Source organism: Somniosus microcephalus, chromosome 17 (assembly GCF_052327205.1).
Source record: "Somniosus microcephalus isolate GS21.2 chromosome 17, FLI_Smic_1.0, whole genome shotgun sequence".
In the NCBI taxonomy this organism is placed as follows: domain Eukaryota; kingdom Metazoa; phylum Chordata; class Chondrichthyes; order Squaliformes; family Somniosidae; genus Somniosus; species Somniosus microcephalus.
The window spans coordinates 35,790,076-35,817,931 of record NC_141003.1 but is presented as its reverse complement, the minus strand read 5'-3'; the positions used below and the strand labels follow the sequence as shown (position 1 = coordinate 35,817,931).

Here is a 27,856-nt window from a genome sequence, read left to right as displayed (position 1 = left end):
CAATCCCATGAGCCTTAATTTTGCATGACAATCTTTTGTGTGGAACCTTATCGAAGGCTTTCTGGAAGTCAAGGTACACCACATCCACTGGCTCTCCCCCATCTATTTTACCAGTTACTTCCTCAAAAAATTCCAGCAGATTAGTCAAACACGATTTACCCTTTGTAAATCCATGTTGACTCTGTCCGATCCTTTCCCCATTTGTCAAGTGCTCCGCTATTTTATCCTTAATAATGGACTCTAGCATTTTGCCCACAACCGATGTAAGGCTTACTGGTCTATAATTCCCTGCTTTCTCTCTACCCCCCTTTTTAAATATTGGGGTAACATTAGCTACCCTCCAATCCACGGGTACTGTTCCCGAGTCAATGGAGTTCCGGAAGATGATCCTTAGAGCATCTGCTATCTCCAGGGCCACCTCCTTAAGTACCCTAGGATGTAGTTTATCAGGCCCCGGGGATTTGTCGGCCTTCAGTCCCCTCAACTTACCCAACACCATATCCCTAGAGATACTAATTTCTGTCAGCTCCTCCCTCTCATTAGTCCCTATGTTTGCCGATATTCCTGGGAGGTTATTTGTGTCCTCCTTTGTGAATACAGAACCAAAGTATGAGTTTAATTGGTCTGCCATTTCCTTATTCTCCATTATATATTCTCCCGAATCGGACTGCAGGGGACCGACTTGGGATTTTACCAGTCTTTTCCTCCTGATATACCGATAAAAGCTTTTGCAGTCTGTCTTTATTTTTGCTGCAAGTTTACTTTCGTATTCTATTTTCCCCTTCCTGATTAATCCCTTTGTCCTCTTCTGCTGTATCCTGTACTGCCCCCAATCTTCCGGTCTGGTGCTTTTTTTTGCCAGTTGATATGCCCTTTTTTTTGATTTTATGCTGTCCCTAATTTCCCTCGTTATCCACGGTTGAGTCACCTTTTTAGGTTTATTTTTATGCCAAACCGGTATAAACATGTTCTGGAATTCTTCCATTCTATCTTTGAATGCTTGCCATTGTCTATCCACTGTCAATCCCCCCAGAAACACCACCCAATCAATCTTACCCAATTCCCGTCTCATACCCTCGTAATTCCCTTTATTTAAGTTCTGGACCTTAGTCTCTGATTCAATTTCCTCACTCTCCATCTCGACTGAGAGCTCGATCATATTATGATCGCTCTGACCCAAGGGGCCTCGTACAAGAAGATTGGTGATAAGTCCCTTCTCATTGCACAATACCCAGTCTAAAATGGCCTGATCTCGAGTCGGCTCCTCGACATATTGGTCCAGATAACCGTCCCGAAAACATTCCAGGAATTCCTCCTCCTCAGAATTTTTACTAATTTGGGTAGTCCAATCAATATGTAAATTAAAGTCACCCATGATGACAGCTGTGCTCTTATCGCACGCTTCTCTAATTTCCCTTTTTATGCCTTCCCTCACCTCCATATTACTATTTGGAGGCCTATATATCACACCCACTAACGTTTTTCTCCCCTTGCTATTTCTCATTTCTACCCATACAGATTCCGTTTCATCCGAGTTAATATCCTTCCTTTCCATTGCATTAATCCCCTCCTTTACCAGCAATGCTACCCCACCTCCCCTACCTTTTTGCCGATCCTTCCTAAATATTGTATATCCCTGGATGTTAAGTTCCCAGCCTTGCCCACCCTGCAGCCACGTTTCTGTAATCCCAATCAAATCATACTTGTTTACCTCTATTTCCACAACTAATTCATCCACCTTGTTCCTAATGCTTCTAGCATTAAGATACAAAGCCTTCAGGCTTGCTTTTTTCACACTCTCATTATGAATTAGTTTGGCCCTTTGTGTTTCTCTCCTTTGCTTATTGCTTCTCACCTTTCTACCATCTATTTCTGACTTCATATGACTTCCCTCTTTTCCACTACCTAGGTTCCCATCCCCCTGCCAAATTAGTTTAAATCCTCCCGAACCGTCCTAGAAAATATTACCCCGAGGACATCGGCTCCCTCACAGTTCAGGTGTAGACCGTCCCCTTGGTACAGGTCACTCCTCCCCAAGAACTGGTTCCAATGCCTCAAGAATTTAAATCCCTCTCCCTTGCACCACTGCTCAAGCCACATATTTAGCTTATCTATCTTACTCTCTCTAATCTTATTAGCTCGTGGCACTGGTAGCAATCCAGAGATTACTACCTTTGAAGTCCTACTTTTCAATTTAGCTCCTAACTCCCTAAATTCAGCTTGTAGGACCTCCTCCCTCTTTTTACCTACATCGTTGGTACCTACATGTACCACGACAACTGGCTGATCCCCCTCCCCCTTCAGAATGCTCTGCACCCGCTCCGAGACATCCTTGACCCTTGCACCAGGGAGGCAACATACCATCTTGGAGTCTCGGTCTCGGCCACAGAAACTCCTATCTATCCCCCTTACAATTGAATCCATGCTGTTTCGTGCCCTTATACACGATTTCATATTGGTGCGCCCCTAGAAAAAGGGACCATCTTTGTAGCCGTTGCGCAGTCATCACCGGAATGCCCTTCTTTGGATTAAAGATGGAGACAAGTGGTTGGTGGTCAGTCAGCAAGGTGAACTTCTGCCCGTGCAGATAGTGATTGAACTTTTTCACTCCCCACACTAGGCGGAGGGCCTCCCTGTCAATCTGGGCGTAGTTACGCTCGGCTGAGGTTAGTGATCGTGACGAAAAGGCTATTGGCCTCTCTGAGCCATCCGAGAATTTGTGCGACAGCACCGCTCCAATATCGTAGGGTGACGCATCACATACCAACCGAATTGGTAATGCCGGGTTGTAATGGGCTAATACCTCTTTCGATGTGATTAGTGTTTTGCTCTTCTGGAAAGCTCGTCTACATTCGTCACTCCACTTCCATGGCACCCCAGTTTGCAGTAGGGTGTTCAGTGGGTGTAGTATTGTAGACAAATTTGGCAAGAACTTATGGTAGTAGTTTACCAGCCCGAGGAACGACCTCAGTTGTGACACATTTTCCGGTGCTGGAGCCTTGACTACTGCCTCAATCTTCTCTGGGGACTTATGTAACCCCTCTTTATCGATAACATGGCCAGAATACGAGATCTGTTTTCTAAAAAACTCGCATTTGGGGCGGTTAGCTCAGAGCCCATGTTCCTGCAATCTAGTGAGCACCTGCTCCAGGTTGGCAAGGTGATCACTGTCATTTTCGCCCGTGACCAGGATGTCGTCCAAATAACACTGGGGTCCCTGGGATCCCTTGCAGGACTTGTTCCATTGCCCTCTGCCAAATAGTCGGAGCTGATGCTACCCTGAATACCAGCCGGTTGTATTGGTAGAGACCTTTATGGGTGTTGATTGTGAGGTATTCTTTTGATGCTCCTTCTACCTCCATTTGCAGATACGCCTGGGCCAGATCAATCTTAGTGAAGCGCTTCCCTCCAGATAGCGAGGTGAAAATATCTTCAATCTGCGGAAGTGGATATTGTACGGTGTGAAGGACCGGGTTCACTGTTACCTTAAAGACCCCACAGATGCGAACCTTCCTTGGTTCCCCAGGCGTGCTGCTCAATGACTTTTTCATCACAGGGACGATGGGTGTAGCCCACTCGCTCCAGTCTACCTTGGACAGTACACCTGAACGTTCCAGACTCTCCAGCTCTGCTTCGACGGTTGGGCGGATCGTATAACGTACCGGTCTGTCCTTAAAAAATTTTGGGCTTGCGTTTTCTTCAATTTTAATCATCGCTGTCATGCCTTTTAGTGTTCCGAGTCCTTGCTGGAACACTTCTTTCGCGTCAGTTAGGATCTTTGACAGTCGCCCAGGTGTGATGTCGTCATCCTTTTTGTCAGCCACAGTCAGTGCCTGTATGGAATGCCAATCTAGCTGTCTCTTCCGGATCCATTCACATCCTAGTAGTGGTGGTCCTCCATCTGGCAATACATATAGGTCCATTTTTGGTGTTTCCTTGCCGTTATATATAACGTTCACCCTTATTTTTCCTTTGGGGTAGACTTTTTGCCCCGTGTACGTCTTCAAGACAATCTTTGTATCTCTCAAGGGTATATGTGAGAATAGCCACTTGTAGTCCCTTCGGTTTATGACTGTTAGGGCTGATCCTGTGTCCAATTCCATTTTCAGTTGGACTCCTGCTATCTTGAGCGTGACCCAGATAGTTTGGTGATCCTCCGTTTTGATCACATTATGTAGTTTCAGACAACCCAGCTCCTTGCTTCCGGAGTCTGTATCACTCTTCTGTTCGTCTGAACTACTCTCCGTCACCTTATGTATCTTCTTGTACTTCTCCTGTGGAGATTTCTTGCTGCTGGTTTTCTTTCCCGACCTGCAGACTCTTGCTATGTGTCCTACTTTTCCACACTGTCTGCACACTTTGTCCTTGAACCAGCAATCATTCTGGTCGTGTGTTGTTCTGCCGCAGCGATAGCATTTCACTGTTCCGTATGACATTTCATTTGTGCCATATTCTTGCGGTCTCCGTTGAATCTCTGCAGCGCCCCGTGCTGCTGCTTCGTGTGATACTGCAATGCTGAAAGCCTTGTCCAGCGTAAGATCCTTTTCTGATAGAAGCCGTTTCTGGGTTCCTTCACTTTGAAGCCCACACACAAACTTGTCCCTTAAAGTATCTGCTAGTCCTGTTCCAAACTGGCAGTGTTTCGATAGCTTGCGCAGTTCCGTTAAATACTCAGCATTACTTTCATCTTTATGCTGGTTCCTTTTGTGAAACTTAAATCTTTCTGTTATCAGCAGCGGTGTGGGGTTTAAGTGGTCCTGTAGGATTGACACTATGTTTTCAAAATCCTTTTCTACTGGCTTCTCTGGGGTTACTAGGTTTCGTAGTAAGCCATACGTTTTGGCACCCATTGAATTCAATGCCAGCGCTTTCTTGTCATCTGGCACTTCATTCGCCTTGCAGTATACTTCTATGCGTTCGACATATGTCGTCCAATCTTCGACTTCATTGTCGAACACTGTGATACTGCCACTCTTTGGCATTTTTGGGTGTGGTTAGACTGGCTTAAAATGGCATCTCCCGCGCTTTCCTTTCTTCCCCGCTGCAGCTTAAAATGGCGGCTCCCGCGCTTTCCTTTCTTCCCCGCTGCCGCTTAAAATGTCGTCTCCCGCGCTGCTGCCAACGCCGCCCTCGGCGGTCCTCGTGGCAAATGGCGACGCCCTGTGGGTTTCGTGCGTTGCTCCTGCGCTGCTGCCAACGCCACTCTCTGCGGTCCTCGTGGCAATGGCAGCGCCTCGCGTTTTCCTGCGCGCCTCTCTCCCCCGTTGACGCTGCTCGGCCCTTGAACACCGGCTGCGCTCTGCTCTCTCTCGCCTCTGTCCCCTGTTGACGCCACTTGGTCCTGAACACCGGCTGCGCCCTGTGCGCTCTGCCCTCTCTCTCTCCCCCGTCGACGCTGCTCGGCCTTTTTCTGTGCCGCTCCGTCGGGCTCTAGCCCGTCGCTGTCCGGGAAGGGTTTCGCTGGAGCACCGTGACTGGAAAGCCAAGCCTGGCTCTCGACAGCCTCCCCTGCGATGCTCAAATCGCCGCTGGATGACTGGGCGGTTGCCCGTGGTCGACGCCCGTGCTTCTGGACTCGACCTTCTTCCACTGTTCTCCAGGAGCGAATCCCTGGGAGGTGATGCAGAGTTGCAGGTAGGTTCGAATCTGCTCGTCGCCAATGTTAGATCCGTGTATCTTAATGTTGTGTCCTTCAATAATCAGACAACAGACTGCAGGAACGATTCAACAGGTGTTTACTGAATGAGAGTTACTCTAGAACTAACTGTACAGATCACTACTCAGGGTTTATATACAGGTGTGGTCACTGCCGGTACTACAGTATACAGGAGCTGTAAAAAGTAGTTCTCCCCTTAAAGGTACATACATTACAATTACCTCTTGCCCTTGCCCTTTAATCTATATTATAGATCCCCAATCCTACTGAATGATTTCTATATTTTGCCATAAAAATTTGAGGAAATAAAGTAGGCATTCATACAAATAAATCTACTCAGAAAATTAGGATTGAACTGTTTGGTCCTGCAGTTCCCATAACAATCAGGATTCAAAGCAATTGCACACTTAAACTCGAAAGTTAGATTTCTATTTACTGCTGGCAGCCCGGGTGGTGTGAACTAATTTGCTATTTCAACGTGAATTCTGGTTGTGATAACCTCGAAAAATTTCTGGAGCTAGTGCTAATGTGTTTGATTCTTTGGAAAGGTGAACGGAATTAGGAATCAGCTTCGTGAGCACAGACAAGATCACCCAATGAGAGGAGCTCCCATTATTATTTTACTAAAATTTTGATGGGGTACAAATTGTTATGCGCTTGTTTTTTAGGCATAAAGCGGCCACAAAGCATAGCGATCTAGCAGTGGGACGACCTGCGCCAATCTGCGCAGGCATTGGCCACACTGCCAAATCTGTGGGGCCCAACGTTAAGGCATCCCAGGCTGACCAGCGCCAGCATCTCACCTCAATTATTGAGATGAGACCCAAGGACCGATTTCCATCAATCCTCAGGACTCTTGCTTCCACCACGTATTGTTTTCATACGCCGGGTCTGGACGGGCCCGGACTGATTCCTACCCATTTATTTCTGCTAGGTTGACTAACACTCTGACACATCCAGGCCCTGCACGTTAAAGAGCAGCCATGAGATGCTTCTGTTATACCTAGTTTTCTTTACCTATGACAGCGATTATACAAATTGCACCTTGTGGGAAATTTATGTTTTATCGGAGGATTTTCTTTTATTCTCCATCGAGTCTCTGATAGTGTTCCCTAATTTTACTTCCTCTACAAGACAACAAATGGCAAGGTCATCCTCAAAGTTCAGGCACCAAGACATAGCCCAGTGGAATGGAAAGAGACAATTTGCTGGTGTTGGCCATACTATTGTGCAGAAGTCCAAAAGAAAGTTACATGCAGTCCGTCACATAGAGGAAAAATAATAAAATGGGAAGTTCCACCTGCTGCATGCATGTGCCTCCAGACTGCCAACCAGAGCAAACTACTGTAAAGCCCCGCTACTGAGAAAGTTATCGGCAGTCAATCATTTCCCCCACGCCACCCCAGCAAAGATGAGTTTTGTCCTCAACCCCTGTGAGACTGAGATCCTGAATCTTACCCCCATTCCAAGTGAGATTTTGGTTCTCAACACCCCTCACCCCACATAGAGTGATATTTCAGCTGTGATCCACCCCTCCACCACATCCCAACACAGAGAAAGATTTTGGCACAAACCCTCCCCCCACACTTAACAAACAATGGGCATCACTTCCCCTTCTGATGAACAAGATGTAATCCCCCTTTCTCCCATTGGCTGCCAATCCAATACCACCCATGTCATAAATTGCAACTTCTACAAGGAAGTACTACTGAACGGCCAGCTGAGGGCGCCGCCCGAGGAGTATAAATACTAGGGCGAGGGCCCAGCTTGGCCAGAGACAGTCTGGAAACAGGAAGCTAGTGGCTACTAACTAGACCTCCATGTTTTGTTACAAGTCGATTAAAGCCTTGCTTTATGTACAACCAAGTGCGTAGTGAGTCTTTATTATGTCAACCCACAAATCCCCACTGACTCAGTTCCCCCTTACAAGTTACCGCTACCCCACTTCCTTTCTACTTTTACACTAACCCTCTCCCTGACTGCATTTCCCATCCATGGACCCTTCAACCTCTTGGTCCTATTTCGTCTCCCTTGATGGCTGGTTGTTGCATGCCTCATTCCATATTTCCTTTCCCCCTCCCCTCCCTGCTCCCCTTTCCCTCTCCTCACACATCCTCGATCCACTCCCCCAAATTGCTACCATTATCCCCCACCCTCCAAACCTGCTAGACTGGAAGAATTCGAATTGGTCTCGACTACCCATATGCAACATCACAGGAGGCTGGCATAATATATTAAAAACAACATAATGAATCTGTCTCAGTCAAAATAATATTGTTACCTTTTGGACATTCACAAGTATTTACACAAGCATCTTTCGGTTGTTGGGGCTTTGGATCAGTACAAGTTGGAATATTTGCTTGACCACAATCCATGTAAATCTGATTCTCAGGACAAACAGGCTTTTCTAGAAAGGAAAATTCATGCATTTCACATTTTGAGTTGTAATAAGTGCAAATGCACAAATATCATTGTTCTAGTTAAGAGTGAAAATATTTAGGAGTTTTAACCTTCAACTGTTTATTTGTTTTATTTTCTAGATATGCAGCAAAACATACCACATCCTGACGTGTCCCTCCAATTCTTCTGAGATGTTGGTGGTGGGCACAAGTTTGCAATTTCTGTTAAACTGAAACATTTGGCCTGATGTTTATTTGGAGAAGCACAGACATCCCTTTGGCATATGGTGAAATAGGATTTGTAGTCAGCACAGGATGTAAAATGCGTTGAGAAGGGCCCGATACAGCTCTGATGAAAATAAACACAAGTGAAAATTATATAAACACAGACCTACTGCAGAGTCTTCAAGCTGTGAAATCTACTACAACAGAATGTCACTAATTAAACTCAAATGTTTTTGCATCAGTTTTTAAACAATTATATTTAGCAAGTGATTCCCAGTTTTCCAAAGGGAGGCATGTACATTTAGTCAAGATTTAAAAGCACTTTTATTATTGTTATATCCAGGAGGCTGACTGTTTATAGAAGCAGCACTGCACAGAACACAACTTTAACATTTCCCAATTAAACTTTCAGGGTGGTCATAAATCAGAAACAACTAGTGGTGGCAGAAACTTTGGGGGTCGATTTTCAGCTTGCCGCCGCGATGTAAAAGCGACATTATGCATCAGCTGCCCATGAGAGATATTGCCCAATTTTCATTTCCATGCGGTTCCTATAATGGGCGATCAATCTGCAATGCCAGTTTTACGTGCTAGCTATGCCAGATAGCAAGTTGGAAATCTATCCATCTATTTCCCAACAACCAGAAACATTCGCTGAATTTGTCAGGAATGTTAAAATGACGTGTATGGTTGAGTGGATCAATGAAACACATTCTAATTTGATTCTCTGAGATCTGTTAAGTGAGAAGATAAAAGTTAATTTTCCTTTCCTGCCTGTGGTGAAGTGACCAGCCTCCCGTAATGAGATAGCCAGAACTGCAAACCTGCTGAATTTGGAGTCTGTTCGCCGCGCCTGCCTTAGATGCAGTTCATTGAATTTTCAATTAGATATTGAACTTTTCAACTGAAACTGACCTCTATAACACTGGCCACTTTAATTGTGTGAACGAATCACCTATTTGATGGTGTGCCCCTGTGATGTAGGTACTTGGATCATAAATGGAGTTGTATCTGTGTAAACTAATTGTCTAGTTTAGATTAGAACACATTAACTGAAATGCAGAATTAAAAACAGACTGTGGTCAGCAGATTCACATGGTTGAACAACAATTAACTGCAAGAAGTATTATGCTATAAAATAAAATCAGCCTTTATTACAAGGGGGTTGGAGTATAAGAGTAAGGAAGTCTTGCTGCAATTACATAGGGCTTTGGCTGGACCAAACCTGGAGCACTGTGTACAGTTTTGGTCTCCTTACCTAAGGAAGGATATACTTGCCATAGAGGGAGTCCAACAATGGTTCACTAAATTGATTCCTGGGATGAGAGGGCTGTCCTATAAGGAGCGAGGGAGTAGAATGGGCCTATATTCTCTGGAGTTCAGAAGAATGAAAAGTGATCTCCTTGAATTGTATAAAATTCTTAGAGGGCTTGACAGGGTAGATGCTGAGAGACTGTTTCTCCTGGCTGGAGAGTCTAGAACTAGGTGTCAGTCTCAGGATAAGGGGTCGGCCATTTAGGACTGAGATGAGACATTTCTTCACTCAGAGGTTGTTGAATCTTTGGAATTCTTTACCCCAGAGAGTATATTCAAGACTGATATCGATGGGATCTTGGGCACTAATGGAATCAAGGGATATGAGGATAGGGTGGGAAGGTGGAGTTGATGAAGAAGTTCAGCCATGATCTTATTGAATGGAGCAGGCTCGAGGAGGTATGGCTTACTCCTGCTCCTATTTTTTTATATTCTTATAACAGAAATAAGTACTGATCTCATTATCCTAACTGCAGGAAGTTATTTGTTTGTTTATTATTTAACTGCTCAATGTTCTGCACCATCATCATACCCAATTTAGAAATATTTATTACTGGAGCCCAAGTCAGGTTAACGTTGTACAAAATTAAATTGTAATTACAGTAATAAGGTCCTCTCTGGAAATAAGTAACTTACCCTGGCTGCCTCACAATTTCTGTCTTCAGATACTTTGATAGGACAGGAACCGGATGTAACAGAGTAGTCACGGAGCGAGACGTCACTCACTAGAAGAGAGAGAGAAAGTGACACTCCATGGTTTAGTAATTTGGTTAATACCATGTGTGCAGCAAATCCTTCAGTGAGCTTGGATTGTTTGAATAGAAAAATACAGCTCAAGTTCAAGGTAATGATAGCGAACTACACGCAGAACTTTTGAAAGTGCTCAAGCTGCAAAGTCACTTTGCAGCAAAACTCGGCTATTATCTCACTGGTTCATGTGCACAAATGCCATTTTCACCAAACTCTATGGCCCGGATTTTGTGTTAAGAATAATGTTGAGGCGAACAGCGTTCAAAGTTATAATGGAGTAAATCGGAGAGCAACTTCCAGAGTCTGCACATGCGCAGTTAAACGTGGGAATCCGGAAGCGGCTGTCTGATTTGCCCTGCTCCTCCACAAGCTTTGCTACACCAGTACCTTGCCAATAGACTCGGCATTGAAATCTATGTAAAGGCATGAAGTTGCTGTACTTACCCACTAATTACCCACTAAACACGCCAGAAAACGTTAGGCCCTGTGCATTCTCTCTCTTAATCCCATCTTTCTTTCCCTCTCTTTATTTATCTTTCTGTATATGATTTTACAATGAATTAAATATTCTAATTTATACTTCCTGGTTCAGACTCTGCGGGCTCGATTTTAACTCAGGTGCGGGCTGTTGTCGTGTTATCCGAATTTCTTGTTTCCCACATGATTCTAAATGGATGTGGGAGATTGATGCAATTTAAACTCAATTGGCCAATTGATTTCCAACTTGTGGGAAGCCTTTGCAAAAGGGTTTTTCATGACTGAAAGTCCCCTCCGATGATATCATCGTTGCTGCTGCATTTAAGGTCCACAGCAAGCCTTGCTTCTTCTGCAGGCTTCCAAGCTTTCTCCAATTGGTGTCAGAGGGACCTGCAGGAGAGATGACAAGTGGTAGGGCAAGAGCAACTCCTTGCTTTGACGAGGCAGCACTGGTGGATGGGGCTAGGGCTAACAGGAGGGTCCTGTTCCCTTCATGAGGGAGGAAGAGGCTGTTGTGTATGTACCTTTAAGAGAATAACTGGTCTCAGACTGCAGTACCGGCAGTGACCACCCCTGTATAAAAGGCGCTAGAGAGCCTCTGTTGTTTAGTTTCGTTATGGACTTCCACCAGTAAACATCTGTTGTTTTCACTCCTGCTAGTCCGTGTCTAAATCATTCACGGACTTAACACTGGCGACGAGGAAGAAACAAACTTACCTGCAACTCAGCAGCAGCTCCGACGACGTTGTTGAAGGTCGGAGCCAGAAAAAAAAAAGAGGCCATTGAAACTCGAGAAACGGGCGTCGACCGTCAATCATCGATTTAAAAAATTGCAGGAGCGACTTTCCAGAGCCAGGCTGGGTTCCTCGGTCCGTGGTTTCCCAGCTAATCGGGCTGGTGGCAGGTAGTGCTCTGATCCTTCCTGGGCTGCGGCGGGCTGAAGCTCGATCGGGTGGCCTTTCAACGGGGCCGGGCAGCGAGTCGGGAAGCAAAGAGAGAGAGAGAGGGTGGAGCATACAGGGCGCGGCCGGTGTTTCGAAGCCGGGCAGCGTTCGGACCTCAGAAGAGGGAGGGAAGTGTCCCAGAGGGTCCGCTCCACGACGGGAAAATAATAAAAGAAAAAGAATACGCGCAAGAAACCGTGGAAAGCAGCGCTAACAACAGCGGGGAAGAAGACAAAGCGCGGGAGGTGCCATTTTGTTAAATCGGGGAAGAAGGCAAAGCGCGGGAGGCGCCATTTTAGATTTGCAAGATGCCGAAGACTGGCTGTATCACTGCTTTTGATAACACATTAGAGAACTGGACCACGTATGTGGAAAGAGTCGAGGTAAATGAAATAGCGGAGGGGAAAAAGGCATCAATATTGCTAAACTTAATGGGCGCTAGAACGTACGGCCTATTGCGGGATCTGATTACTCCGGCCAAACCGAAGGCGAAGAGTTTTAACGAAATTGTTGCTGTTCTACAGGAGCACTTAAACCTTACACCGCTGTTGATAGCAGAAAGATTTAAATTCCACAGGAGAACTCAGCACAAAGATGAGAGCAATGTTGAGTATCTTACGGAACTACGCAAGCTATCAAAGCACTGCCAGTTCGGAGCAGGACTGGCAGATACCCTACGGGACAAATTTGTCTGTGGACTCCTGAGTGAAGGAACACAGAAGAAGTTACTCGCAGAAAAAGAGCTGACGCTAGATAAGGCTTTCAGCGTGGCAGTATCGTATGAAGCAGCAGCCAGGGGAGCTGCAGAAATTCAACAAAAACCACAGGAATACGGCACCCACGAAATGACACGGGGATTTGCAAAATGTTATCGCTGCGGCAGAACTAACCATGACCAGAAGGACTGCTGGTCCAAAGACAAAATATGCAGACAATGCGGGAAGATTGGACACATTGCACGAGTTTGTAGGTCTGGGAAGAAGACCAGCGACAACAAAAAGGCTACTAAGGAACCGTACAAGAAAGTACAAAAGATGACGGACAGAAGTTCCAAAGACCAGATAGTGAATCCGGAAACAGGAGACTAAGCTGTCTCAAACTTCACAATGTAATCGCAAAAGAGGATCACCGAACCATTTGGGTCACTCTCACGATAGCAGGGTCCCAAGTTAAAATGGAATTGGATACAGGATCAGCGCTAACCGTCATGAATCGACGAGACTACGAGCGGCTATTTTCACACATACCCTTGAGAGAGACAGCCATCGTCTTGACGACGTATACAGGGCAAAAAGTATACCCCAGAGGAAAAATAAGGGTGCCTGTCGAATACAATGGCAAGAAAATACGGAAATTGTATCTCTACATACTGCCAAATGGTGGACCACCGTTATTGGGACGGGAATGGATCAGGAACATAAACTTAGATTGGCATTCCATTCATGCAATGACGGTGGACGGTAAGAAAGATGAAGACGTCACTCCTGGACGATTGTCAACAATCTTAGCTAACGCCAAAGAGGTATTTCAACAAGAACTGGGCACGCTTAAAGGCATAACCGCCTCGATAAAAATAGAAGAGAATGCAGTTCCCAAGTTTTTCAAAGCGAGACCGGTACCATATGCAATTCGCCCAGCCGTCGAGGCAGAGCTGGAGAATCTGGAGAAGGCGGGCGTGTTGTCTAAGGTCGACTGGAGTGAGTGGGCGACACCCATCGTTCCTGTCATGAAGAAAACGTTAAGCAATAAGTCCGGAGAGCCAAGGAAGATTCGCATCTGTGGGGATTTCAAGGTAATGGTGAACCCTGTCCTTCGCACAGTACAATATCCTCTTCCAAGAATAGAAGACATCTTCGCCTCGCTGTCTGGAGGGAAGCGTTTTACAAAAATTGACCTAGCACAAGCATATTTGCAGATGGAGGTTGAAGAGTCCTCTAGGAAGTATCTCACGATAAACACTCACAAAGGTCTTTACCAGTATCATCGATTGGTATTCGGAGTAGCATCGGCTCCGGCGATATGGCAAAGAGCGATGGAACAAGTCCTGCCAGGGATTCCGGGGACTCAGTGTTACTTGGACGACATCCTTGTAACAGGTGAAGATGACAGTGAACACCTTAACAACCTAGAACAGGTGCTCACTAGACTACGGGAACATGGGCTGCGAGCCAACCGCCCCAAGTGCGAATTTTTTAAGAAACAGATATCGTATTGTGGCCACGTGATTGATGAAGAGGGGTTACATAAGTCCCCTGACAAAATTGAAGCGGTTGTTAAGGCCCCAGCGCCTGAAAATGTGTCGCAACTGAGGTCATTCCTCGGGTTGGTGAATTACTACCATAAGTTTTTGCAGAATTTGTCAACAATTCTGCACCCACTGAACGCCCTGCTACGAACGGGGGTAGCATGGAAATGGAGCGATGATTGTAAGCGTGCTTTTCAGAAGAGTAAGGACTTAATCACTTCAAAGGAAGTATTGGCTCACTACAACCCAGCACTGCCAATCAGGCTGGCGTGTGATGCGTCTCCCTACGGCATTGGGGCAGTACTGTCACATAAATTCCTTGATGGTTTGGAGAGGCCGATAGCTTTTGCGTCACGCTCGTTAACTTCTGCCGAGCGTAACTACGCCCAGATTGACAGAGAGGCCCTCAGCCTAGTGTGGGGGGTGAAGAAGTTCAATCACTATCTGCACAGTCAAAAATTTACTCTGCTAACCGATCATCAACCTCTTGTCTCCATTTTCAACCCTCAGAAGGGCGTACCGATAATGACAGCACAATGGCTGCAGAGATGGTCCCTTTTCCTAGGGGCACACCAATATGACATCGAGTACAAAGGAACTAAACAGCATGGAAATGCTGATGGATTGTCACGTCTACCGTTGCCGACGGTGGAAGAAGAAGACCTTGCAGTGGATCCAATGGAGTTATTCCACTCGACCATAATCGAATGTCTCCGTGACGAATGCAAACATAGAAAAGGAAACACGGAATGACCCGACACTATCACGGGTCTATGATTTAACGGTGAAGGGATGGCCAGCACATGGCGAACCACTGCTGCCAGCATTCTCGCCGAGAAGAGAACAGCTGTCAGTGTGCAGAGGAACCTTGATGTGTGGATCCAGAGTAGTAATTCCACCTAAGTTGACGGATAGAGTGCTCAATGAGCTTCATGAGGGTCATCTGGGAGGGGTAAAAATGAAGAGCTTAGCCAGAGCGTTTGTGTGGTGGCCGGGAATTGATAGAGAAATCGAAGAGATGACCAAGAGCTGTGCAGGATGCCAGAAGATCCAAAACGCCCCACCACAAGCTCCTCTGCATCCATGGGAGTGGCCCTCATCTCCATGGCAAAGGGTGCACATTGATTTTGCTGGTCCCTTCATGGACTCGATGTTTTTAATTGCGGTGGATGCACATTCAAAGTGGCCAGAGGTAATAAAAATGTCCTCAACCACCACGGAAAAACTATCAGTTTTACGAACCATATTCGCCAGGAATGGGCTGCCTGAACAGATTTGCTCTGACAATGGACCACAGTTTGTGTCTGAAGTGTTCCGGAGGTTCTTAAAGAACAATGGTGTTAAGCATTACACATCTGCCCCATATCATCCAGCCACTAATGGATTGGCCGAGAGGTTTGTCCAAACATTCAAGAAGGCTATCAAGGCAATGTGTAATGAAGATATGCCCCTACTCCAGCCATGATGTTCTTCAATCGAAGACTACGATGCCGCTTGGATTTGGTTAAGCCAAACGTCCGAAGAGATGTGGAGAACAGGCAGTTTCAGAATATGAATGAAAGGCCGACCAGGAGTTTTAAGATAGGTCAACCAGTTTTGGCCCGGGACTACCGCACTGAGAAATGGCAACCAGGAACGATTTGTACACGCCAAGGACCTCTCATGTATACCGTGGACGTTGGGGAGAGCATTGTAAGACGCCATGCTGACCAGATTCTAGAGTCACGGGAAAACATCAACTCCACACCACGATCTGATACACCTGGTAATGAAATCGACGTTCCAATTGCAGCTACCGCAGAACCGGTAATATTGGAAGCAGATGAACCAAACAACGACATTGATTCCGACTCAACATTGCCAGAAGAACCTGATATCCCAAAGAGGCGTTATCCAGACAGAATCAGGAAGCCTCCTCAAAGACTGAACTTATAATTGCTTAAACTTAACCAATGTATCTAGCAACAGTAATTGTGATTGTAATTCGTTATCATTTAGTTGTTAAATGAATGTTATGTACTGTTTATCTAAAAGGGGAGGAATTGTTGTGTATGTACCTTTAAGAGACTAACTGGTCTCAGACTGCAGTACCGGCAGTGACCACCCCTGTATAAAAGGCGCTAGAGAGCCTCTGTTGTTTAGTTTCGTTATGGACTTCCACCAGTAAACATCTGTTGTTTTCACTCCTGCTAGTCCGTGTCTAAATCATTCACGGACTTAACAGAGGACTCCCGCTCAGACCAAGGCTGTGTGGATGCAGGTGACTCCTTGGGAGTCACCCACAGAACCTGGATACAGTGCAGGAAAAGATTTCATGACCTTCAGCGCACTGGAAAAATTAGTATGAATTTCCCATCACCCTCAATCTGATCCCCATTGCCTTTCCTCACCAGCACTCAGCTTTAGCAATCTCTTCCTCCACATCCCACTTGACACTAACATCCATGCACCCTTACCCATTCCCTCTCTCTCTATGCTCACATTCACATAACTATTCCACCATGCAGCCCTCACACTCCCTATCACTCTGATGCTTTGAACACAACTGACAACACACAGGGAGGGCCCTTGGTCTTGCAACCTCACTCCATCTTTGTCTCCTTCTAAATATCTATGCTATGCAATCTCTACACTCACTCCTTCATTCTCACTCAACCTCCACTTGTCTCCCTCATTGCAGGAAAAGAGAGCTCACAACAAAAGAGAGAGGACAGGAGGAGGACAGGCGGAGGACAGGAGGCGTGGTGGTGGTGGCGGTGGTGGTACGGGACCTTATCGATAGCCTTCTGAAAGTCCAAATACACCGCATCCACTGGTTTTCCCTTATCTATTCTACCAGTTACATCCTCAAAAATTCCAGTAGATTAGTCAAGCAGGATTTACCTTTTGTAAATCCATGTTGACTTTGTCCAATCCTGTCACTGTTTTCCAAGTGCTCTGCTAGTACATCTTTTAGAATGGACTCTAGCATTTTCCCCACTACCGATGTCAGGCTTACCGGTCTATAATTCCCCGTTGTCTCTCTACCACCTTTTTTGAATAGTGGGGTTACATTAGCTACCCTCCAATCCATGGGAGCTGTTCCAGAATCAATAGAATTTTGGAAAATGACCATCAATGCATCTACTATTTCTAGGGCCACTTCCTTATGTACACTACGATGTACATTATCAGGCCCTGGGGATTTATCGGCCTTCAATCCCGTCAATTTCCCCAACACCATTTCCCTACAAATACTGATTTCATTCAGTTCCTCCCTCTCATTAGACCCTATGTTCCCCGACATCTCTGGCAGGTTATTTGTGCCCTCCTTTGTGAAGACAGAACCAAAGTATGTACTTAATTGGTCTGCCATTTCTTTGTTCCCCATTATAAATTCCCTTGATTCTGAGTGCAAGGGACCTACGCTTGACTTCACCAATCTTTTTCTCATCACGTATCTATAGAAGCTTTTACAGTCAGTTTTTATGTTCCATGCAAGTTTACTCTCATACTCTATTTTCCCCCTCTTAATTAATCCCTTTGTCCTCCTTTGCTGAATCCTAAACTGCTCCCAATCCTCAGGTTTGCTGCTTTTTCTGGCCAATTTATACGTCCTCTCCTTGGATCTTATGCTGTCCCTAATTTCCCTTGTTAGCCACGGTTGAGTCACCTTTTTTGTTTTATTTTTATGCCAAACAGGGATGAACAAATTCTGTAGTTCATCAATGTGATCTTTAAATGTTTGCCATTGCCTATCCACCATCAACCCTTTAACTAACGTTCCCCAGTCCAACCTAGCTAACTCACGCCTCATGCCATCGTAGTTTCCTTTATTTAAATTCAGGACCCTAGTCTCTGAGTCAAATACTTCACTTTCCATCTTAATGAAGAATTCTATCATATTATGATCGCTCCGCCCCAAGGGGCCTCGCACAACAAGATTGCGAATTAATCTTTTCTCATTACATAATACCCAGTCTAATATGGCCTGATCTCTAGTTGGTTCCTCGACATATTGGTCCAGTAAACCATCCCGTATACACTCTAGGAATTCCTCCTCCACAGTATTGTTACTAATTTGGTTAGCCCAATCTATATGTAGATTAAAGTCACCCATGATTACTGCTGTGCACTTATTGTACGCGTCTCTAATTTCCCATTTAATGCCATCCCCAACCTCAGCATTACTATTTGGGGGTCTGTATACAACTCCCACTAACGTTTCTGCCCCGTGGTATTTCTCAGCTCTACCTATACAAGCTCCACATCATCAGAACTAATATCCTTCCTTACTATTGTGTTAATTTCCTCTTTAACCAGCAATGCTACCCCACCTCCTTTTCCTTTTTGCCTGTCTTTCCTGGGATGTTGAGTTCCCAGCCTTGGTCACCCTGAGCCATGTCTCTGTAATCCCAATTATATCATATCCATTTACATCTATTTGCGCAGCTAATTCATCCACCTTATTACACCTCTTCCTTTCCCTGCACTGTCTCAGGTTGAAACAGACTGTTAGCAATCTTAGCATCCTATTCCACCCCTGGTTGAACTTCTAACCCCATATCTTCTCTATCACTAAGACCGCCTATTTCTACTTCGTTATTTTATCCTTTAATTCACCAATTCTCATCATGGAATTGCAATGTGGATTAAGGAAATCCAAATACTGTGCTGAAACACAAAGCAAGCCCAGAAGGGAAAATAGTTCAAAGTCAATCCAAAGACAACACAGTTTGGATTTTATTTACATAGAAGATACAGCACAGAAACAGGCCATTCGGCCCATCCAGTCTATGCTGGTGTTTATGCTCCACTCGAGCCTCCTCCCATCTTTCCTCATCTAACCCTATTAGCATAACTCTCTATTCCCTTCTCCCTCATATGCCTATCTAATCGCTCCTTAAATGCATCTGTACTATTCGCTTCAACCACTCCCTGTGGTAGCGAGTTTCACAGTCTCACCGCTCTCTGGGTAAAGAAGTTTCTTCTGAATTCCCTATTTGATTTTAAGATGACTCTCTTATATTGATGGCCTCTATTTTTGCTCTTCCCCACAAGTGGAAACACTCTCTCTGTATTTACTCTATCACAACCTTTCATGATTTTAAAGACCTGTATTAGGTCACCCCTCAGCCTTCTCTTTTCAAGAGAAAAAAGACCCAGCCTGTTCATCCTTTCCTGATATATATACCCTTGCATTTCTGGTATCATCCTTGTAAATCTTCTCTGCACCCTCTCCAGTGCCTCCACATCCTTTTTATAATATGGTGGCCAGAACTGCACACAATACTCCAAGTGTGGTCGAACCAGGGTTCAATACAGGTTTAGCATAACTTTACTACTTTTCAATTCTCTCCCTCTAGAAATAAACCCTAGTACTTGGTTTGCTTTTTTTATGGCCTTCTTAACCTGTGTCGATACTTTTAATGATTTGTGTATTTGTACTCCTAGATCCCTTTGTTCCTCTATCACATTTAGGCCCAGAAATTCAGTTAGGGGCGCCCAGCTCGCCTGGGCGCCGGAATTACCGCTGCGCACGGAGCCACTTGCGCCAGCGGGATATTCAGTTTCAGCGCCCCAAGTGGAAGCCGGCCGCTAAACAAGGGTTTCGGCGCCCCGAATATCGGCGTGCAAAGTGCCGCAGTGCCACCCGCTGCGGCACGGCAGCCTGTGGTACTGCAGGCCTTCCTCTCACTCTTAAGGGGGAGGTGCCTGCAACAGCGCGATCCCCGCTCGCGAGTGCCGGCAAATGAGCCCAGCACCAAGGAGAAGTGCCGGGCTCTCTGGAAACAGCCGGCAATGCCGCGGGGGGGTGGGTGTAGGAGGCCGGGGACGGAGGTGCGGGCAGGCGGCCGCCGAAAAAGCGGCCGGCCGCACCTCCACCTTAACTCGCCCCACTACCGGCACAGGTAGGCCCCGTGTACCGGTCGCTGTTTGCGGCCGGCGCGGGGGAGGCGGCAGCGACCAAATATGGCCAGCGGGGCGATAGCGGGGCGCTGCGGACACCGATGATGTCATCGGTGGCGGCGCAGCGCTACTGGCTAACGCCGCCATTAGCGCCCCGCTAAATATCGCGGTAGGTTTGCACAGTGGCGCAAAAGTCCTCTTTGGACGCAAACTGGTGGCGCAGGCCCTGAATTTCTAGGCCTTAGATTCTTATTTTCCAAGTAATATGTGACATCCCTATTTTTCTTACCAAAATGTAATACCTCACATTTATCTGTGTTAAATTTAATTTGCCAATTAAATGCCCATTCTGCAAGTTTATTAAACAAGATTTCCATTACCATGAAAAATTACATGTTCTGCACATTAGACATGAAAAATAGTTAAACGCAATAGGAAAATGGAATAGCAGGGTTTGGGTACCTGTACAGGGAGACAGAGGGAAGGGAAGCAAGGATTCAAGCAAAAGACAGGAAGGAGAAAAGCAAAAGTGGAAGTCAGAGAAATCAAGGGTGTAAATCAAACATGGCCGCAGTAAAGAATAATTCTAAAAGGTCTAAGAGTGTTAAAAAAACATGCCTGAAGGCTTTGTGTCTTGATGCGAGGAGCATTCGTAATAAGGTGGATGAATTAGCTGCGCAAATAGATGTAAGTGGATATGATATAATTGGGATTACGGAGGCATGGCTCCAGGGTGACCAAGGCTGGGAATTCAACATCCAGGGATATTCAATATTCAGGAAGGACAGGCAAAGGGGAAAAGGCAGTGGGGTAGCATTGCTGGTTAAAGAGGAGATTAACACAATAGTAAGGAAGGATATTAGCTCTGATGATGTGGAATCTGTATGGGTAGAGCTGAGAAATACCAAGGGACAGAAAATATTAGTGGGAGTTGTATACAGACCCCCAAACGGTAATGCTGAGGTTGGGGATGGCATTAAACGGGAAATTAGAGATGCGTGCAATAAGGGCACAGCAGTTATCATGGGTGACTTTAATCTACATATAGATTGGCCTAACCAAATTAGTAACAATACTGTGGAAGAGGAATTCCTGGAGTGTATACGGGATGGTTTCCTGGACCAATATGTCGAGGAACCAACTAGAGATCAGGCCATCTTAGTCTGGGTATTATGTAATGAGAAAGGATTCATTAGCAATCTTGTTGTGCGAGGCTCCTTGGAGAGAAGCGATCATAATATGATCGAATTCTTCATTAAGATGGAGAGTGAAGTAGTTGATTCAGACTTGGGTACTGAATTTAAATAAAGGAAACTATGATGGCATGAGGCATGAGTTGGCTAGGATGGATTGGGGAATGTTACTTAAAGGGTTGATGGTGAATAGGCAATGGCAAACATTTAAAGATCGCATGGATGAACTACAGAATTTGTTCATCCCTGTTTGGCATAAAAATAAAACAAAAAAGGTGACTCAACATTGGCTAACAGGGGAAATTAGGGATAGCATAAGATCCAAGGAGAGGACATATAAATTGGCCAGAAAAAGCAGCAAACCTGAGGATTGGGAGCAGTTTAGGATTCAGCAAAGGAGGACAAAGGGATTACTTAAGAGGGGGGAAATAGAGTATGACAGTAAGCTTTCAGGGAACATAAAAATTGACTGTAAAAGCTTCTATAGATATGTGAAGAGAAAAAGATTGGTAAAGTCAAGTGTAGGTCCCTTGCAGTCAGAATCAGGGGAATTTATAATGGGGAACAAAGACATGGCAGACCAATTAAGTACATACTTTGGTTCTGTCTTCACAAAGGAGGACACAAATAACCTCCCAGCGATGTTGGGGAACATAGGGTCTAATGAGAGGGAGGAACTGAATGAAATCAGTATTTGTAGGGAAATGGTGTTAGGGAAATTGACGGGATTGAAGGCCGATAAATCCCCAGGGCCTGATAATGTACATCCCAGGGTACTTAAGGAAGTGGCCCTAGAAATAGTAGATGCATTGCTGGTCATCTTCCAAAATTCTATGGATTCTGGAACAGCTCCCATGGATTGGATGGTAGCTAATGTAACCCCAATATTTAAAAAAGGTGGTAGAGAAAAAACAGGGAATTACAGACCGGTAAGCCTGACATCGGTAGTGGGGAAAATGCTAGAGTCCATGATAAAAGATGTACTAGCAGAGCACTTGGAAAACAGTGACAGGATCAGAAAAGTCAACATGGATTTTTTTTATTTATTGATGGAATGTGGGCGTCGCTGGCTGGCTAGGCCTGCATTTAGTGCCCATGTCTAATTGCCCTTGAGAAGATGGTGGTGAGCTGCCTTCTTGAACTGCTGCTGTCCATATGGTGTAGGTACACCCACAATGCTTTTAGGAAAGGAGTTCCAGGATTTTGGCCCAGCAACAGTGAAGGAACGGCGATACAGGTCCAAGTCAGGATGGTGTGTGGCTTGGAGGGGAACTTGTAGGTGGTGATGTTCCCATGCGTCTGCTGCCCTTGTCCTTCTAAGTGGGAGAGGTCGCGGGTTTGGAAGGTGCTGTTGAAGGAGCTTTGGCGAGTTGCTCCAGTGCATCTTGTAGATGGTACACACTGCAGCCACAGTGCGCCGGTGGTGGAGGGAGTGAATGTTGAAGGTGGTGGATGGAGTGCCAATCAAGCGGGCTGCTTTATCCTGAATGGTGTCGAGCTTCTTGAGTGTTGTTGGAGCTGCACTCATCCAGGCAAGTGGAGAGTATTCCATCACACTCCTGACTTGTGCCTTGTAGATGGTGGAAAGGCTTTGGGGAGTCAGGTGGTGAGACACTCGCAGCAGAATTCCCAGCCTCTGGCCTGCTCTTGTAGCCACAGTATTTATATGGCTGGTCCAGTTCAGTTTCTGATCAATGGTAACCCCCAGGATGTTGATAGTGGGGGATTCAGCGATGATAATGCCATTGATTGTCAAGGGGAGGTGGTTAGAGTCTCGCTTGTTGGAGATGGTCATTGCCTGGCACTTGTGTGGTGCAAATGTTACTTGTCACTTGTCAACCCAAGTCTGAATGTTGTAAAGGTCTTGCTGCATATGGACACGGACTGCGTCAGTATCTGACGAGTCTCGAATGGTGCTGAACAGTGTGCAATCATCAGCGAACATCCCCACTTCTGACCTTATGATGGAGGGAAGGTCATTGATGAAACAGCTGAAGATGGTTGGGCCTAGGACACTGCCCTGAGCAACTCCTGCAGTGATGTCATGTGATTGAGATGAATGACCTCCAACAACCACAGCCAACTTCCTTTGTGCTCGGTATGATTCCAACCAATGGAGAGTTTTCCCCTTGATTCCCATTGACTTCAGTTTTGCTAGGGCTCCTTGATGCCACACTCGATCAAATGCTGCCTTGATGTCAAGGGCAGTCACTCTCACCTCACCTCTTGAGTTCAGCTCTTTTGTCCATGTTTCAACCAAGGCTGTAATGAGGTCAGGAGCTGAGTGGCCCTGGCGGAACCCAAACTGGGCGTCAGTTAGCAGATTATTGCTGAGTAAGTGCCGCTTGATAGCACTGTCGACGACACCTTCCATCACTTTGCTGATGATTGAGAGTAGACTGATGGGACGGTAATTGGCCAGGTCGGATTTGTCCTGCTTTTTGTAGACAGGACATACTTGGGCAATTTTCCACATTGCCGGGTAGATGCCAGTGTTGTAGCTGTACTGGAACAGCTTGGCTAGGGGCGCAGCTAATTCTGGAGCACAAGTCTTCAGTACTATTGGCGGAATGTTGTCAAGGCCCATAGCCTTTGCAGTATCCAGTGTCTTCAGCCGTTTCTTGACATCACGTGGAGTGAATTGAATGGGCTGAAGACTGGCATCTGTGATGCTGGGGACCTCAGGAGGAGGCCGAGATGGATCATCCACTCAGCACTTCTGCCGGAAGATAGTTGCAAATGCTTCAGCCTTGTCTTTTGCAAAAGGTAAATCATGCTTGACTAATCTACTGGAATTTTTTGAGGATGTAACTGGTAGAATAGATAAGGGAGAACCAGTGGATGTGGTGTATTTGGACTTTCAGAAGGCTTTCGATAAGGTCCCGCATAAGAGACTAGTGTACAAAGTTAAAGCACATGGAATTGGGGGTAAGGTACTGACTTGGATAGAAAACTGGTTGGCAGACAGGAAGCAAAGAGTTGGAATAAATGGGTCTTTTTCCGAGTGGAAGGCATGAATAGTGGGGTACGCAGGGATCGGTGCTAGGACCCCAGTTATTCACAAGATATATTAATGATCTAGATGAGGGAACTAGATGTAATATCTCCAAGTTTGCAGATGACACAAAGCTGGGTGGGCATGTGTGCTGTGAGGAGGATGCAGAGAAACTCCAGTACGATTTGGACAGGTTGGGCGATTGGGCAGATGCATGGCAGATGCAGTATAATGTGGATAAATGCGAGGTTATCCATTTGGTGGCAAAAATAGGAAGGCAGATTATTGGCCCAGAAATTCGGGTCGGGGGCTTCCCGCGGGTGCAAGCCCCCAACCTGCACTTACCTAGCGCGCCGGCCGTTGAGCTGTGGACCCGCGTGGGATTCCGATCCTGGGCCTCCTCCAACTGCCGGCGCACAGTGCTTGCGTATCCCAGGGGCGCAGTTAGTTCAATGCATCCCCTGGGATCACGTGGGCCATGGAGAGCCAATGGTAGCAGGAAGTGCTTCATTCATAAGTTTGACAGGAAGAGCTGTCAAACCTATAAATACTATAAGCCCCAAAACATCACTAAAACTTCAAATAAATTTTTTAAAAACATCACATTTTTAAAATAACTATAAATTACATGAAATAACTATTTTAAACAATAATTTAAATTTTTGAAAAAATTAATTACATTTTCTAACAGGGCTAAAAATAAATTTACCTTTCTTTAAAGTATTTAAAAATAATAAACCTGTGGAAAAACTGTTTTAATTTTAATTAATTCACCACTTACCATGTTAAAAGCAGGCCTTGCGCCTGCTTTTTAAAAGTGTAACTGCTGGAGGCTTACCCTCCCGGAGAAACTGCAAAAAAAATGTAAGTTCGATGCGCACGCGCTGCCTCTCCGGCGCATGCGTTCCACCTGTCAACCCCTTCTTTCAGGGGAATGGAACTGCCGGTTTCCCGCGCATGCGCAGTGCATGCACGAAACCGGCACTTTCGTTGGGCCTAAGCGTGAGTACCCAGTGCGCACTCACGTGTTGGGACCCAAATTTCTGGGCCATTATCTGAATTGCAATAAATTGGGAAAAGGGGAAGTGCAACGAGACCTGGGTGTCCTTGTGCACCAGTCGCTGAAGGTAAGCATGCAGGTGCAGCAGGTGGTTAAGAAAGCAAATGGTATGCTTGCCTTCATAGCAAGAGGATTCAAGTACAGGAGCAAGGATGTCTTGCTGCAGTTGTACAGGGCCTTGGTGAGACCACACCTTGAGTATTGTGTGCAGTTTTGGTCACCTTATCTGAGGAAGGATGTGTAGGGTTTCGCAAGAATTTTGAAAATCTCTACAGCCCCGAAGATTATATTTTTGATTAAAAAAAACCTGGGTAGAATATACCTTTAAAAATCCAGGGCATCAAAGCTGGTGTATAGGTAGCCTCTCGGGAAGCCATTCTCTCTCTCTCTCTGCCGCCTCGCTTCCGTGCTCTGCCTGCAAGGAAGAACAACTCAACAGCCCGCCCAAAGGAGTGGAATACCAGCAGTTACTTTTAAATACTCAATGATGGTAGCCCGTTCGCCCGGGTAGAAAGAACGATGCAGCTCCCAGAGGAGTCCCCGCAGACGTTCGCAGACAGGCTGTAGCCAGTCTACCAGACCGCGTGCCCAGGAATGCCAGGGCGGGCAGCACTGGCTCCATTGTCTCATGACAAACAGCCTACACCAGATCCAAGCCCAGGTCGTGGCTTGGTTTGACCCCCGAAACCCCCAGACTACCGAAGAAGCGGTGATCCGCCGGCTCACAGTAGCCTTCAGAAACATGAGGTGTATCGAGGCGCCCCAACCCAAGGGAAAAGTCCATGAGGTTAAACCTGGGAGCCAGGGTAAGAAAGAGTGGCACCAGGAGGGGAACCGTCCCTCCCAGACTAGGTTAAATTGTTATGGGTGCGGGAAAGACGGTCACTGGAGAAAAGACTGTAAGAATCCCTGGAAGGAGAACAAGGGAAAGTATCCCACAGCCCCAGCTCAAAAGGCAGGGCCAGACATCCCTCCCGCAGCGATTGAGTCATTTTTACAATCCCTACGGTCTCTTCTGATTGGCCAGGGGAGAGTAGCAGCCACCACCGGTGCTTTGACCCCATCTGCCCCACCTCTCTCCCAGCAATGACTAGAGCCAGCGCAACCAGTTGACCTGTGTCCCCGCGAAAATGCTGAGGGGAGCAGGCCCTATGTTAAGATAGGGGTGAAGATGGGGCAGGGGAGGTATTCGGTGGACACTGGAGCCTCCAGCACGGTGGTCCACTCAGAAGTCCTGACCAATTCACCCCGGTCTAACGAGGTTCCATTTAGCTTAATGGGACCCACAGGGAAACAGGCAGCTGGGAGTGAACCTGAGGTCAGAAATCCTCAGCCCACAGCGGGTACAAGCTCACAGGCTGCACAGGCAGGCGCTGTGGCTTGTGCTAGGGGAGGAGCCATTCATGACCAGTGTAAGTTGTTCAAGCAGGGGAACAGGGAAGGAGAGTTCTGGGACCCCTGTAGAGCAGGCCCGGTAGTAGCAATCCGGGACAAGGGAGGCACATAGGGGATAGCTTTGGCCCCGGACTAAAAGCAGGTCCGGGTCCAAGATTCCACATTTAAGGCCGCCCTGGTGAGGGAAAAGGATTTTGAACAGGATTACTGGCAGGCAACCAGTTATATTAAACAATGCAGGTTGTTTGAGCCGGGGGCAGGGAAACAGGCAGCTGGGATTGTACCCGAGATTAGAAATCCTCAGCCTGTAGCGCGTACACACACACAGACTGTACACGCAGGCGCAGTCGCGTACGTGAGAGGAGAAGTTCCCCAGCACTTGGCCCGAGCGATTCCCCCTCTCTTGTGGGACTCCGGGGAGGAGCCTGAACCAGGTTTTAGACCTGAAGGGGTAGGCTCTCAGCCACCTGCAGCCAGTGTCAAGGGATTGCCTGTCCCCAGCCCAGGTTTGGGAAGGGAGGGACCCGAAGGAGGAGGTCCCCAGCCAGCAAGGAGTGTGACCCGAGCTAAGGGTCTGCTCGCCGGGGTAGCCCCACCAGCGACACTCCCTAGGAGATCTCTTCGGGTACCCCAGCCCAAGAAGGTATGGTCACCCACTTTCCAGTGGAATAGGGTGGACTCCCGAGTCAGGGAGAAGCCAAAAGGCAGAAGTCCCCAACCAGCAGCCATAAGCTGCGAGGGACTTGAAGTTGGAATCAGTCCAGCCACGCCACAGGGAGCAGCCTGTGGCAGGCCAAACAGGGATTAGGCTGGCCACCCGGAGACGAGCGGTGCTTGTATATAGCTTTGTACAAGTAATGTGTATAAAGGATTAAGGTAGAACGTGTTAAGTTAAAATTTTATATTGCAATTCGGTAGTGTTAATTATTAGAGAATAAGTTTTAAGTATGGTACCGTTCCAGAGTTGTATTATGTGAGTCGAGGTCACAGGACCCGATCACATTCCCCCGAGCCAGGGGACCTGGCTAGATGTTTTTTTAGTCTTTTTCAGAGTTCCGGAAGGTACAGAGGACCATCGTGTCTTTGGATGCTCGAGGAAAGGAGCACCCCTAGCCCACGAAGGAAGGGGTCTGCAGGAGGCAGATGCCCACAACATTTAAACTGTTATTGGAAATTCGATTAAGATTAAGAATTTACAAAAAGCTTGTTAATTATTTCATATCTTGTATTAGGTACTGGTCCCAACTCCAAAGGAAATAATGTGTGAATTTAGTTCCTAACTTTGAGATTGTAATACTTGTTTGGAGTTAAGTG

General features: G+C 46.4%; 1 protein-coding gene across 4 annotated transcripts in view; it reads right to left on the bottom strand.

The window, feature by feature from the left end:
- Positions 1-27,856, bottom strand: part of LOC147105635 (mucin-2-like) — a 210,490-nt gene that overhangs the window by 134,009 nt on the left and 48,625 nt on the right. For 3 of the 4 annotated variants that reach the window (XM_086010175.1, XM_086010178.1, XM_086010177.1), the window contains 4 exons: positions 25,470-25,562; positions 10,231-10,319; positions 8,215-8,404; positions 7,938-8,063 (listed from right to left, as the gene is read on the bottom strand). In XM_086010175.1, the coding sequence (XP_085866301.1) occupies positions 7,938-8,063; positions 8,215-8,404; positions 10,231-10,319; positions 25,470-25,562 (498 nt within the window). Of the gene's footprint in view, positions 1-7,937; positions 8,064-8,214; positions 8,405-10,230; positions 10,320-25,469; positions 25,563-27,856 lie in introns of those variants that run through there. The other variant, XM_086010179.1, reaches the window with a different exon arrangement.